Raw genomic sequence first — 16,604 nt, forward strand, 5'->3', positions numbered from 1 at the left:
CCTAGTTTGTTTTGCAATTTTCTTTGCTGGGAAAATTCTCAAATGAACTCAGATTTTCAAGAGTCAGTGCTCCACTGGAGGGATTGCTTTGTTTTTTTGTAGAAGGACTCTTCATCTGTTTATTTGTTTGCTCTAATCTGCAAAATATTTATGGATTTTGAAAGTAAACCTTTCTTATATTTCAAATGACAACAAAATTGTAGCAGCATAAAGAAGAAAGATACAGGTGGTCAAGGAAAAAATAAAGATAAGACCACTTAATTTAGAAGTGTCACCAAACATTTACCCTTCAACCTGTTGTGAATAGTCTTTGGTATTGAGCTGGAGCCATTTGTCCATTCCATCATCAGAAAGCAAAGTTAAATGCTCTCTGAATCAATTCTGCCAAGGAAACCCTGTGATAGTCCACCGTAGGATTATCATGTCACAAATGACTTGAAGACACACAAGTGTGGCAGATCAGTGGTGGAACATGCCAAGTCAGTGGCAGAGAAAACAAGAAACTTGAAACAGTCAATGAAATCCCATTTGGAAAAACAGAAATTGAGACTAGATATTTTAAAGATTTTGATTTGCTCAGATTTTTTTAAACACATTTTGACCAATTTGTTTTATGGTTTTCGGGACAGAGTCTAGTAGCAAGTGGCGGGAACATAGACTGGACTTATTTATCAGTCAGCCTGGCTATTGCCAAGTATAAGGTGCTATAAAATGCTTTGCAGTGTTAGTAAGCAAAAGGTTGCATGATTTGACCTTATTAATACTCTGCCTGAGGGCCATGTGCAGCTCAGGTGAACACTACCCTGGCAGTGTATATTTCTAAATAGATGAATATTTTCTAGTTTTTGCTGTAGCATCATCATTATTTAGAAACAGATTAGTTTATACAGCACTCCCAGAGCAATTATTTTTACTAAATGTGCAAGTATGGACATTAGCACAAAACCCCCAGCTGACAAAGATATTGCTTTATCATGCAAAGTATATTTTTAAAAAATTATTTGTGAACAATTAGAAAAGGCCACTTGGGCTAATTAATTACTTGTGTGAACGCTTTGAGCTTCAGATGAAATTAAATATTTCTTGATTCCACTCCTATAGGGGGTGGGTATTCTTTAAAACCCACAGTGAACATGTCTTCTGTGTAATCATTTTGGATGGATTGTGACTGCCCTGCTCATCATGCTTTCTGTCAAAGATGGCTAACAAATTGCACTGATACATTTCGAAATAGGACAAAATCATATATGCTATATTAACTTGTCAGAGTTTTATTTCCGTTGATTTCATACTATGGCATCAACAACTAAAGTTATGTCATGTGCAAGAAAAAGGGCATGTAATAGGGATCTATGAATGATTAAAATAATTATAACCTGCCTTTCTACTAGAAATCTGCAGGACAACTAAGCTAAGAAAACATACCAAAAGTCATATAAAAACAGTCTATACAGACGAAAACAAAATGGTTGTAATATTTTTCTATTATTATTATTATATTTACTTATATCTTATTTTGTTTGGATGAGGAGTCGGGTGCAGACTCCTCTGCATCTGATGAGGTTGCCTCCACAAAGGAGATGCAAAGCAGCTTACATTCTATTAAAGAACTCCATTCTGGCAGATTGCATGTTAGTTAAAATCATATAAAAAGTTATAAGAGGTCATAATTGGATCGTGGGTCAGTTTCCTGTTCTAAGCTTGTCAATGCTTGACTTGATATCAGTGACAGTATTGACAACCTCATCAGACGCAGACAGAGGAGTCTGAATCTGACTTCCTATCCAAAAAAGGCAGAGGAGCCAAATAGGAAGTGGGAGACAGTGGGGAAACATCATGGGAATGCAGAGGATGGACCCCAATGGTAGGGAACACCAGATGGTTTCGCTACATTGCCTCATGACTTCTCCCACTGTCTCCCACTCTACAAAGGACCATTTAATGAGGTCCTTAGGAATCTGGGGAAATATATAAAAGCACAAGTTGGGATACAGAACATTAGGAATGTACTACATGCAAACACATACACACAAGTTACTGTCAGATTCAGACTTTCTTCCTTGGGTGTTTCTCATGGGTATTTCCAAGAGGTTTGAATTTGGATACTCATACCCTCCAACTATCCTGATTTGGGAAGAAGAGTCCTGATCGATCTTGTGTTGTCCCACTTTTTCACTTGTTCTTAAAATCACCTGTTTCTTTCTCCTCCTTCCACTTTCCCCCCTTGGACTGTATTGCTAACTGCATTGGTGATTGTCCCTATTGCATAGCACTATACATATCCCACTACCGGTCTGTATCCTCTCCATGATTATTCCTTCTTTCACTATTGACGAGTAAAATTCGTGATAGTTCTCAATCCTTCAGTGTTCCCGTCATCTATATTAGGCTCCATCTACACAGCCATACAATGCAATTTCAGAATGCAGATTGAACTATATGATATGGCAATGTAGACTCATATAATCCAGTTCAATGAATTTGAATCTGCATTATATGAGTTTACACTGATCACTATAATGCAATTCAAACTGCATTATATGGCAGTGTAGATGGGGCCTTAATATAACAGAACCACTCTGCTTTTCCCAGCAGTAAAGTGACATTGGGAGGTGGGATTCTCCTCCTCTCCCCCTTCCCTTTCACTCTTCCATTTTTTGCTTATTTCATATTTTATAGTTAGATTTGCTTCTTGTTCATTTGTTTTCAAGTTGGAATACTGCAGAAAGACAGGGTTACAGGGATATGTGGAAGTACGATTGTGGGGCCACACATTTTGTGGTTCACAAAGTCTCTTGGTAGATAGGTTTTTAAAATGATACTGTAAAAATGACGTCAATTGCTTAGCTTGGTCTTTCCCTCAGCTCTGCCTCTCCATTTCAGCTTTGTTTTCTTCATGCTTCGAACATTTTGAAAGAGTCTTTCTATCGCTAACTGAAATATCTTTAAAGGCAGCACTCAATATTTTTCTCTTCCTTTAATTACATTTTTTTCAGATTGCTCCTAGGGGTTTTATGGATCTCCCAGATCTCTCCTTTGCCTAGTAGGCTGCATTGTTACAGGCTCTGTGTTTATTGCTTTGCTCATATTGCTCTTTATATCTCCCCACCACTTAAATTCACTTGCTCTGGCTGTGTATTAAATGCAGCCAGCTTCAATACTAGGGGTTTCTGCCTTTTCCAAAATGTAGTGAAACTTTACTGCAGTGCAGCTGACCCTTTACAAAATAATCCCCAGTTATGATTTTTTTTGAGAGAGAGGGGGGGGGGGAGGGAGAGAGAGAGAGAGAGAGAGAGAGAGAGAGAGAGATTTGGATTAGGTTTGAAATTCAGGGGGGATTCATTTTTGTCAGTACTCTTCTCTACATGCAGAACACATACCTGGGGTTTAAAATGCAATTAAATATAGTTATCCAGGCTTATTGTGGAAGTATATCCTGTTCTATTAAAGCATACAAAATCAAGAAACCTAGATCCTGCAGTGCTAATTCAATATAGCTAAGTTGCTGCATGGTTCCTGGTAGAAAACTTTAGAGATAGGGATAATGTTATTCCACCTGGTACTTACTAGGTCTTTTACAGACACCCAGTTGCCACCATCATTTGGAATCTTGTAATGAGAAGTGTAATAAAAGAAGGGAACAAAATGAACCCCAAATGTATAGTAGTCCCTCCACGTTTTGGAGTTGAGTTGAAAGCAATGGCAAATCTTTTCTGAACATGTCTTACTGAAAAAAAAACCTATGATAGGCTTGCTTCAGAGTAGCCATAGGTCAGAAACAACCATGTTTTCCCAAATGGATTCTCTTTCAATCCCCAAGCCTATGGAAGCAAAACTACTGCTTTACAACTTGAAACATTATTAGGTGAACACCACTTTAACTGCCATGGCTCAATGCTATGGAATGATGGGAGTTGCCATTTGCAAGTTCTTTTACAGTGAAACCCTGCATCTGTGTGGGATTCCTGAACATACTGTGGAAACAGGAAATCGTGGATAGTAGCAAACCCTAGTAACCTTCTCTGTCAAAAAGTGTTGACTCCATAACATTGAGCCATGGCAGTTAGTGGTGTCAAACTGCATTCGCTTTACAATGCAGATGCACCCTTGGTGTCATCCTAGGAGCCCTATGCACCTCAGAACAAAAGTGAACACAAGATAGAGAAAGACTTTCATGTTGACAAGATTGTAGCTTTTTTCTCCCTCAGAAACACAAACTGACAGCTTTGACATAACATGCATTTTGGGTCTAAATGGAAAGGAGTCCATCAAACACTGTTAGAGCACTATTATTCCCCTTTAACTGTCATGGCAAGATTCTGTGGGATTCTGAGTTTGGTAGTTCAGTGCCCAAGAGCTCTCTGGCAGAGGTCCCTTCTACACTGCCCTATATCCCAGGATTTGATCCTAGATTATCTGCTTATCCCCAATTATGTGGCAGTGGAGACTCATATAATCTAGTTCAAATCAGATAATATGGGATCAGATCCTGGGATATATGGCAGTGTAAATCCAGCCTGAGAATTTTAAATGCCCCTCTCCAGATTGCAAAAACACCAGGACTTCACATGATGTTGCCATGTCAGTTAAAGTGGAATAACAACACTATAACAGTGTGGTGTGGTAGGGCCCTGAAAAAAGTGCAGCAACAAGAAAGTGGCTAGACTCCATAGCAGACTGAAATAAATAAATAAATAAATAAATAAATAATACATAACTGCAAAAGGCCACCCTACTGGGATCTACGCACATTATCCGAAAATACATCACACAGTCCTAGACACTTGGGAAGTGTTCGACTTGTGATTTTGTGAAACGAAATCCAGCATATCTATCTTGTTTGCTGTGTCATATAATAATAATAATACATAAAAATAATAATAAGGTAATCAGCACACTGGGTGCCGTGCCAAAAGATCTCAGCCGCCATTTGGAAACAATAAACATTGACAAAATTACGATCTGTCAACTGCAAAAGGTCACCTTACTGGGATCTGCACACATCATCCGAAAATACATTACACAGTGCTAAACACTTGGGAAGTGTTCGACTTGTGATTTTATGATACGAAATCCAGCATATACAGTAGAGTCTCGGTTATCCCACGTAAACGGGCTGGAAGAATGTTGGATAAGTGAATGTGTTGGATAATAAGGAGAGATTAAGGAAAAGCCTATTAAACATCAAATTAAGTTATGATTTTACAAATGAAGCACCAAAATATTGTTATACAACAAATTTGACAGAAAAAGTAGTTCAATACACAGTAATCCTATGTAGTAATTACTGTATTTACGAATTTAGCACCAAAATATCACGATGTTTTGAAAATATTGACTACAAAAATGCGTTGGATAATCCAGAATGTTGGATAAGTGAGTGTTGGATAAGTGAGACTCTACTGTATATCTCGTTTGCTGTCTCATACTATGCCTTTGTGTCAATAATAATAAAAACAACAACTTTATTTTTATATCCCGCCTCCATCTTCTTGAAGGGACTCGGGGCAGCTTACATGGGGACAAGCCCGATCCAACAAAAATTAAAACCAAATACAGATTAAAGCATATCTCAATAAAATCAACAAGAACCAAGGAAAATCAACAAGAACCAAAAATACAAGAACCAAGTAGGAAAACGCAGCATAAACTACTTTCCTTATTTGATAAGTTTATGTGAAGGGGGATTTGTCAACTGCGGTTCCTTCAGGAAAACCAAACCAGGCTAATAAAATGAATATTAGAAAGAGATTATGGTTTTGAGAGGCTGTGATCACATCATGGGGGGGAAACTATGAGGCATTCTTTTCTTGTCATGGAAAAACTAAGGCCCTTCCACACATATATAAAATTGAATTGGATTATATAGCAGTGTGGACTAGGATAACCCAGTTCAAAGCAGATGTTGTGGATTATCTGCCTTTATATTCTGGGTTATACAGCTGTGTGGAAGGGCCTAAGAAAACCAGTTTGGTATGATTCTCATTTTGGTTCCCATGATCCGCGCTAAATTCGAAGGGGAGCCATGATGAGATTTTTTTACCTCACAAACTGATTTCAGTGAATCCTACACCATCTACTGTCAGGTCACATCTCCATTGCCAAGTAATACAGTTTAACTGCATTGAACTGCATTATATGGCAGTGCAAAGTCATATAACGCAGTTCAATTGCATTATGTGGCAGCGTAGATGGGGCCTCAGTGGGGGAAGCCATAAAACGTTTTGTCCCTGGATTTCTCTCCACAAGCTTCCTCTTCTTTCTAACTGACTGCCAGTTGGATCATATAGGGGTGCATCTACACTGTCGAATTAATGCAGCCTGACACTACTTAAACTGCCATGCTCAGTGCTATGGAGCTGTGATTTTAAAAGTGTCATGGTTTGCAAAGGCATTGTGCTGTGTGTGTTAACTGGAAAATGAAGTGCATGAAGCCAATTGGCTGAGCCTGCAAACACCTAGGGTTTGATTTGATACTGTTTCTCTTCTGCTGTTGTAGAACCAGTTTGGAAAAGTTTTTCAGTGCTGACTGAGTACTGCTGGTGAAGAGAGCTGTGTACTCAGAGAGGCCTAGCTATTTTGAGGCCTGTTTGCTGCTGTGAAAAGAGGGTGAAGAACCAGGACTGTATTCTTGATGGACCATTGTAAATATTACTGGGTTTTTTAATCTCTTGTAATCAGTAAAGTTCCTGCATTTTTGTACAGCAAACCTGAGTGGCATGTTATTGTTCTCTTGGTGACTCTGGATTGCGGGCACATGTAAGAACGTGTCTCCCGCTATGTCCCATCACGGAATTTGAGATCCTCCGGGGAGGCCCTGCTCTCGGTCCCGCCAGCCTCACAGGTGTGGCTGGCGGGGACGAGGGACAGGGCCTTTTCAGTGGTGGCCCCCCGCCTATGGAATGCCCTCCCAAACGAAATTAGGGAAGCTCCCTCCCTCCTGTCCTTCCGAAAAAGAACAAAAACGTGGTTATGGGAGCAGGCATTTGAGCATGAGTAACAGCAGAATTGCAATATGAATATATGACTCATTGACAGACCCCCACCTGGACATGAAAAATGCGCCTGAAATGTATATTTAGATGTATAATTATGCTGTTTTTAATTTATATTTTAATTTTTATTGTAATTTTTAATCTTGGATGACTTTTAATTTGATGTAAACTGTGTTTGTGATGTATATTGTAAGCCGCCCTGAGTCCCCTGATGGGTGAGAAGGGCGGGGTAGAAATGTTGTAATAAATAAATAAATAAATAAATAAGAGCTTCCATTTATCATCTGCAATCCACAAAAAAAGTACTGTATATACTCGAGTATAAGCCGACCCGAATATAAGCCAAGGCACCTAATTTTACCACAAAAAAACTGGGAAAACATTGACTCCAGTATAAGCCGAGGGTGGTAAATTTCAGAAATAAAAATAGATACCAATAAAATTACATTAATTGAGGCATCAGTAGGTTAAATGTTTTTGAATATTTACATAAAGCTCAAATTTAAGATAAGACTGTCCAACTCTGATCAAATAATTATTCTCATCTTCTTAAATGTAAATGTGCTTATGTATCCTTTTAATAATAATAGAGTAAAATAATACATGTAATAATAATAATAATAATAATATAGGAAAATAATACAAGTAATAATAAACAGAGTAAAATAAATGTAATAATAATAATATCAGAGTGTAATAAATGTATTAATAATAAAAATAGAGTAAAATAAATGTAATAGCAGAAACAATAATAGAGAAAAATAATAAATGTAATAACACCAATAATAATAGATAAAAATAATAAATGTACCATATATTTTTGAGTGTAAGCTGATCCAAATATAAGCCAATCAGGACTCTCACCCGAGTATAAGCTGAGGGGGGCTTTTTCAGTCTTAAAAAAGAAGCTGAAAAACTAAGCTTATACTCGATTATATACAATATTTAGTCCTTTGTGCCTCATCAAACTACAATTTGGATTGCATAGCACTGATCCATGGTAGTTAAAGTGGTGTCAAACTGCTTCAATTTGTTTTGCTTTTACTTCTAATTGTTGTGTCTGGGCAAGGCCCCATGTAAGCCACCCCGAGTCCCTTTGGGGAGATGGGGTGGGGTATAAGAATAAAGTTGTTGTTGTTGTTGTTATTATTATTATTATTATTATTGTCAATGCAGATGCACCCTCAGTTGTCTGAGGAGCTGCTGTGAGAGAGAAAGTGAGAGGAAAACCATGACGGAGCCCAATTCCTCCCCAATCTCTATTTTTTTCTACTGTTCTTCGAAATGCCACATTGTTAGCCTTGGTGTGGTTTTAACAAGATTTCTCCACAGGGGCCCCAGTGCTTTCATGTCATGTCAGGCAAGGAAGGCAGCAAAGCTGACCTGCGAGATCTTATGAAGTAGACCGAGAGTCTGGCTGTGGGGAAGTAATGACTAATCTTGCAAACGGCCTGTCACAACACCTCACGAAGCCTGTTACGTTGTTCAGCACTTTTCCTTTTCACTGAAGAAAACCTAGCTGGGCTTGATCAGCCCATCTGTAATGTTATTCCCACAGAGCTCCCCATCTATGCCCTTTGGTGTCACCATCCATCACCTCAGCCTCTTCAGATATTCAAAAAGGTTACAAAGGACCAGGGGAGTCTAAATAATGCAACAGAGCATTGTGCATTATGGATACGGACCCAGGAAGGCAGAAAGCATCTGCGGCAGGCAGCGTTAGAACCCGGCGTCACTTCTCATAAAATTTTTCTCTTGTTTTGGTCGAAGAAGATTCCACGCTGAAGAGGCTGACTTGCGTGAGCAGAATGGCGGTATCAACACAGAACACACAAGATTGTCACAATTTTCTGGATTTTTTTCTTTCATTCTTAGAATAGTAATCTTGCATAATTTTTAGGGGGTCCCACATTTTGTGAATATGAGCACTTTATGCCCCTTTCACACAGCTGTATTAAATTCACATTGAACTGGGTTATATGGCAATGTGGACTCAGATAACCAAGTTAAAAACAGATATTCTGTGGCCTCTTCCACACAGCTGAATAAAATCCCACATGTTTTGCCTTGAACTGTAATATATGGCAGTGTGGACTTAGATCACCCAGTTCAAAGTAGATATTGTGGAATTTTCTGCCTTAATATTCTGGGTTATATGGCTGTGTGGAAGAGCCCTTAGTGAGAAGTTTTTACATGCAAATTGGCTGCCAATAAAGAACCAATATTTAAACTATTTGGAGTGTTAGATGGATCCTGCACAGTCTAGAAAATCATCATTTTCCTTTACTCTGTAGCACAGTGGTTCCCAGTCTGTGGTCCATGGACCACCAGTGGTCCCCAAGAGATAAAATATGGTCAGCAGCCTCACTGTTATTACACCGTTGCAATGAGAGCAACTGGTCTCACGAAACCCTCTTATAGTGCCAAGGCAATGGGGATGTCGAGAGAAGAGAGGCTGGCTACCCACAAAAGGCGTAACAACAAGCCTCCTGATTGCTGCTTCTCCTCCTCCCTCCCACTGAGTGGAGCCGTTCCATGTGGTGCCTGGAAGTGGGGACATCTTAGTGTCTTCATTTTTCGGCCTGTTCCTGGGGTTATTTGAGGTGCTGATTCAGAAAAATTGCATTGGATAGACCACATCAGCTCTAGATTATTGAATATGGTTTTCTGTGCAACTACTGGATGGCATATGTTCTGTATCAGAAAATAGAGCTGATATGATCTATCCAATGCAGTTTTCTGAGTCAGCATCCTAAATAAACAAACCAAATCTACCTTTGACTAAAAACTGATTTGTAACCCTTTTGGTACTAATGTAGAGTGGTTCCTGGTCAGAGTGATCCCTGGTCAAAACAAGGTTGGGAACCACTGCTTTAGTAAGTACTCATGACTTAAGGACTTTCCACACAGCCATATATCCCAGAATATCAAGGCAGATAATACAAAAATATCTGCTTTGAATTGGGTTATCTGAGTACACACTGCCATACAATCCAGTTCAATGTGTATTTTATACAGCTGTGTGGAAGGGGCCTCTAATTCATATCAGGGCCGGTACAGACAGAGGAAGGTCAAAGCCTCCCTCTTTTAGTCATGTAAACGTTTTAAAAAAGAAAGCCAAACTAGGAACTTTTTAAAACTCCCACTTGGGTGGAGATATTTTGAAAATAAAAAAAGATTTACGAAAAATCTGTAGCTGGTGTGCTGAAATTTTCTGTCTAGCATGAACCTCAGGACTCGGACATCATATGATGGTTCTGCTATAAGGCTGGAGTTTTGGACAAGAAAAAGTAATGGAGCTACACGTACTATTGGAAATTCCCCGAATAGCTCTGACAAAATTGCCTGATACATCTTTTGTTGGAGAGACTGGCTGGTTGCTCTCAATAGCTGAAACTTCCTTAAGTCTTCAGAATGAAATGTATAAAAATCACCCTGTGCTTTTATTTCACCCACTCATCCCCCTTCCTGGGTATTTAGGTCTGTTAAAGGGAATAAAAGTGATGTACTGAAGTTAAATGGAGGGTGCACATGGATAGAGTATGCCAAATAGGCTATCCTTTTCTTTTAAGACCTGATCAATGGAGTGGGTGTGTTTTACCAGTGCTAAACCCGTATACAGTGAAAGGAGGCAGGAAACAGCATGTCACCGAGGAGCCCCTCACTATCACCCACAGAGCCCCAAGGGCTCTGTGGAGCAGTTTGAGAACCCCTGGGTTAGAATGTATATGAACATAAATGAATGTCATGTTGAGATTTGGGTCCCATTTCCAAAATATCTCATTTTCATGTATACAAATACAGGTATTCCGAAATCTAAAAAAACAAACAAATCTAAAACACTTCCAATCCCAAACATTTTGGACAAAAGATTTATCATCATCATCATCATCATTATTGTATGACACAGCAAACAAGATAGATATACTGGATTTCATTTCACAAAATCACAAGTCGAACACTTCCCAAGTGTCTAGGACTGTGTGATGTGGCAAGACATTGTGTTCTGAACTGACATAGCCCAATGCAGACCCATGTTTAATTCCCAAGTGAGAACTGGACCATAGTTCATGACCAATACTTTAAATGCTGGCATATTTTACCACTATAGGCCTCTTCAGAACAGCATAGAAATTGGGTTTATCCATAGAGGATCCATTTCCAATACTGTGATACTTTGACTTAAGCATTTAATTTGTTCTGTGACTGAGCTTTTAACTCAAAATGCTCTTATCTCAAAGCTAATGTTCCCATTGAAATGCTATTTTTTTTTGTCAGGAGCAACTTGAAAAACTGCAAGTCGCTTCTGGTGTGAGAGAATTGGCCGTCTGCAAGGATGTTGCCCAGGGGACGCCCAGATGTTTGATTTACCATCCTTGTGGGAGGCTTATTTCATGTCACAGCATGGAGAGCTGGAGCTGACAGAGGGAGCTCACCCACTCTCCCCAGGTATGAACCACCGACCTGTCAGTCAGCAGTCCTGCCAGCACAAGGGTTTAACCCATTGCATCATTGGTAGCTCCATTGAAATGCAATGAAATGTTATTAATCCATTCCAACCAACCCCCCCCCCAACACATTTTTGTTACACGTTTTTAAGAAAATGTACTTTATAAATAAGAAGTAATGTATAAATGCACAATCATGTGGAATAATAAAAAAGAAAGAGCAACTTTAAAATGGTAGAAGCACAAAAATGTGGCAAAGAAACATATCTGAGGCAATAAAATGTGTTGGCAGTGTAACAGCAAAGCAAAACCTTCACATTCACATGAAACAATTCAAAAAAGAAGATCAACTTTAAAGTGGTAGAAGCACAAAGTTGTGAGAAGGAAGCACAAAGTGATGAGGCAGAAGTATCATTTTCTTCATACTGTACTCATTCCAGCCTCCTTCCCTCTCCCTCTCTTTCTTCATAAAGCCAAACATACCAGGAATAAAAACTACATAAAATCAGTTAACCCAAAGTTCCTCAAAGCAGACAAGAGCAAAGCAGACAGAAATCTCCCAAAACAGACAAGAGCATAAGGCAAGAAGGCTGCTCCCTTGAAACCCTAAAGCCCAGTACTTTCCTGCTAGCACTCCCTCTGGCGCTAGCTCTTAATGCAAAATGCTGCTCTTGTCAAGGCCAAGCCCAGCTGAGTGATGGCTCTTAACTCAAAACACTTTCAAATCGTGTTGCTCTTAAGTAAAGGTTCCAGTGTATAAACTAACTCCTTTAACCACCTGCACTGCCAACTTTAGCTTGCTTAAAATGCGGTTTCAAGGATTCATTCTGAGTAGTGATTCATATCAGTTTTTATCACACCAGTTAATGTTACTACTTAATACTTTTTGAAAGACCTTGTTGCTTTTTTATCCAAACACTCTTTTCTTTTTTAAAAAACTTCAATAGAAAAGTCACATATTTTGGGTCATTTGTGGGGATTACATATGGGTGCACCCAATCTCTTCATGCCACTCCCCAAGTGTCTTTCCAGATATGTTGTACCCCACATATGATCTCCTTCTGTTTATCCCCTAGTGCCAGCCCGTAGTTTGTTTGTTTTTTTAAAATGTAGAATTATAATGCAATAGTTGTATGCTGTAATAGCGCTATTGATGTAGAAGGTTAAAAACCTCTCACTTTTGGGCCAGGAACAAAATATTTCAGAATACTGAAGAAAAGGAGAAGAAATATGCTCAAAGATGTGTGATTTGCAAAAAACATATAAATCTTTTCTTTTAACAGCAGGACACATAGCATCAAATATGGACACCCACTAATACCGTTGCTCTGTCTTGAAAGAACCCTGAATCCCGATTAAAGAAAAACAAGCCATACACTAAGTTTCTAATGCTGCTTCTCAAAACTCTGACTTTATATATAAACGTATTACAAATGTTTTAGTTAAAGTTCCATATATGCAAAACAAATAGATATCTCTGAAGTCCAATATTCCCACTTCATTCAAGATTAAAGAAACATGTATTTTATTACTACATAGCAAAAACCAATTATTTCACCAAATTGTGTTACCCAGGTTATTTGAAGACTTTTAGCTTAACAGGGTTTGTGAACTCTTATCTTTCTAAGGAATTTAAACCATGTATATAACTCAGAGTACACACAACAACCATTTGCTAAGTCAATATATCCTTCGGTCTACACATTCTAATAAAGCAGAACTTAGAACTTAGTTTTGCTTAACAATTTGTGCACAAGGTGTGTTATTTTCAGCCAAGAATTTCTCAGCATGTTGCTTACTGAAAATGGGAAGAGGGGGCAGAGAAAGAACAACAGGATGAATTAAGCAGTTTATGAATTACCTTCATGCTCATTGATCGGATACCAATTCTTGAGAGGTACTGGTTATGTTGAGCAGCCCAATGGGAAATGGCATGTCCTCTTCTCAAAGTTTTCATCATTTTATATGTTGTCAAAATTCTTATCATCTTGTAGAATATGTCAAGCTAAGACAGGGTTGTAGATGCTTTCCAATGCAGATGGGAGTAAATTATAGGTAGCGGTTGGTTTCCTGACTTAGTAATAGAGCCTTTGCTTTACATCTTCATTCTGTTAAAAGGCATCCAGCTGACTCCACCCTATCTGCTCCTCCTTAGAGGAGTGTCTAACTCAAAGAGGAAGATTTCAGCCAAAGTTGCCTTCTAGACCAAGCATAAACAATACATCTACTACTAGAAAATACCTAAAACTGCAAGGGAGTATCAGGTTTTTCCTCCCAACTACACTACCTGTGCAAACTGAGAAAGCAAATAGGATCAATTTTAAAATGATCCTTCAAATGAAAGACAAAGCATAACTGACATTTATTTCAGGAAGTAGCATACATTAGATTAAGTGAGTTCCCAAGATTCTACTCAACTGTCCTGACATGGGGAATCAGCTAACTACATGTTTGTGTCGTCTGGTTCTTTTTTGTTTCTAGAATGCATGTGCTGTGTGGATGTGTGGAAAATGTGCAAAATAGGAATTAACTGAAAGTCTAATTTTCATTTTAAAAGAGGGTGGGAAACTTGTGACTTTCCTAATATTATTGGGATGTAGTTGCCATTAGCATTAGCAAGTAGTCCAGCCAGCATAGTCAGGGGTGGGGAATGCTGTGAATTAAAGTCCAATAACCATAGGAAGATATTATTCTCTCAATTAAATAAAAGTCAGCCTGGACCAACATTTTGTCAAGGATACCAGTGGCCCACTTAAACCAACCTGGCAGATGTCTCCAGGCTGCCCACTAAGAGCTCCCACTAAATTTTTTAGAACGGTGGTTTCAACTTGGGGTCCCCAGATGTTTTTGGCCTTCAACTCCCAGAAATCCTAACAGTTGATAAACTGGCTGGGATTTTTGAGAGTTGTAGGCCAAAAACATCTGGGCATCCCAGGTTGAGAACCACTGCTTTAGAACAATGTCATGGCCTGCTTTATCATTAGTGAGAAAGCTGCTTCAGATGATAGCAATAAGCAGTACAGAGTCTGTGAGCAACTAGGGAGAAGAATTGTCTGTGTCACATGGACCCCTCTGTGCCCTGAAGTAGACTTCAGGTGTGGTGAAGGATATTGCCTTGTCACTAATCTTGACATGATCTACTGGCTCTTCCGGACAGCTTTGTACATAGAATGATAGGGTGGGATTGGAATGTCCTCTTACTCTTTGCTTTTAGACAATAAAAGCTCTTCTGCTAAATGTGAAAATAACAAATAGATTAAAATCCAGCACACAACTGAGATAGGGATACATGTTGCACACACATGTAAAAATCACCAGTTTTAGCCACAATGCTAATGTTTTCCCTGAGCTCCTGCTTCTGCCTTCTCATATCCCGGTAGTTGCACTGATTATTCTAACTGTCTACTGGTCATGATGAATAAAGCGATTTAGATATATGCAAATGTCATGTTAGAATTAAATGTGGAAAGATCCTCATTCATAAAAGGTCATCAACATCAAGAACTATAGCATAAGTATCCTAAATGTCTCTGGCAATGTTTGCACATAGGTAATGCAAGGTCCATCATTGATTTGACAGCATCCTTATTTGAATTTGCCAATAAGCAGTCAAGTTCTTTTTTCCTCTCCCTCCGACAGAGGAAATTACCCCTCCAGAAATCGATGGAGGAGTATTCAGTGGACTTCCTGCGAGACTGAGCATTTTAGTAAAAGGCCATATCTTCCACCACATACACACAGAAACAAGAAACAAAAGAAAACTTTCCACATGTCCCATTAGTAATAAGACTTGGTAGTGGCATGAGATGCTTCTAAATGATGTAAGAAATCTCCCTAAAAATAAGGTTAAGATACATTTGCTTCATGCATCTGAAGCTCATTCTTCCTTATTACAAAAAAGACAAGCGACTATTCTCTCCCCCGCCCCCATGCCCTCCACACATACAAACACACACATACACACAGAGGGATAGCTTTGTGATGCGGTAAACCCTGTTAACTACTTTAGGCCTCTTCTACACTGTCCTTATATCCCAGGATCTGGTCCCAAATTATCTGCTTTGAACTGGATTATATGACTCTCCACTGCCATATAATCTGGGATAAGCAAGGGATCAGATCTTTGGATAAAAGGACAGTGTAGAAGTGGCCATCGATAGTAGATGGCTCAACTGCCATGGAGTGGAAGCAATGTCCATCCTTCTACTTCTGAAGATAGGTCAAGGAAGGCCCAGGGTTGCAAGTGTTACCCTGTATGGAAGCTGGTGATTTGGTTCACTATGCAAAGACCACCAGCAGTGAGAGTTTTATTACAGTGAACTGCATAAAGTAGTTGTTGGTTTATTATCTACTTCTAAAACTTTCTGCCCATTTCTGTCCCATCAACCTGTCAGCTCATTTGGTGGCAACGGGGAAAAAGGACTTTCTCAGTGCTTGCTCCCAATGTTTGTAACTCCCTCCCTATGGAGGTCAGAATGGCTCCCTTTTGCTCTCTTTCTGTCAGCAACTGAAAACACTCTTATACCACCATGATTTTGGAAAATGAATGAAATGGTTTTTCTAATGATATGGTGGCACTGTTTTATGAGTTGTATAATCTTTTAAAGAATGTTAATGTTTTTAAAGTATGTTTACATTTATAAATTATTAAATTGCTTTTAACTTTTATATTTACATTTTTATTGATTTTTGCATACCTTTAAAAGGTAAAGGTTTCCCCTGACGTTAAGTCCAGTCATGACCGACTCTGGGGGTTGCTGTTCATCTCCATTTCTAGGCCAAAAAGCCGGCGTTGTCCATAGACATCTCCAAGGTCATGTGGCCGGCATGACTGCATGGAGGACCGTTACCTTCCCGCCGGAGCTGTAGCTATTGATCTACTCACATTTGCATGTTTTCGAACTGCTAGGTTGGTAGGAGCTGGGGCTAACAGCTCCCGGGATTTGAACCTGGGACCTTTTGGTCCGCAAGTTCAGCAACTCAGCACTTTAACACACTGTGCCACCAGGGGCCCCTTTAAACCTTTAAATCTGCATTTTTCTAAATACGTTGTTAGCCATCTTTAGTCCCATTATTAGGTGAAAGACGGATATAAATTAATTTAAAAATAAATAATAACAACTCCCTGGCATCTTTAGAGTAGGTCCTCCAGAGATATTTC

The 16,604-nt window shown here is 39.1% G+C and overlaps 1 protein-coding gene across 1 annotated transcript in view; it reads right to left on the bottom strand.

Annotated features, from left to right (window-relative positions):
• Positions 1-13,715, bottom strand: part of cps1 (carbamoyl-phosphate synthase 1) — a 167,290-nt gene extending 153,575 nt beyond the window's left edge. Inside the window, exon 1 of the mRNA XM_062961130.1 lies at positions 13,305-13,715. Coding sequence (XP_062817200.1) covers positions 13,305-13,430 — 126 coding nt within the window. The 5' untranslated portion in view covers positions 13,431-13,715. The remainder of the gene's footprint in view (positions 1-13,304) is intronic.
• Positions 13,716-16,604: the final 2,889 nt, after the last annotated feature.

Source organism: Anolis carolinensis, chromosome 1, assembly GCF_035594765.1.
Source record: "Anolis carolinensis isolate JA03-04 chromosome 1, rAnoCar3.1.pri, whole genome shotgun sequence".
Taxonomy (NCBI): Eukaryota; Metazoa; Chordata; class Lepidosauria; order Squamata; family Dactyloidae; genus Anolis; species Anolis carolinensis.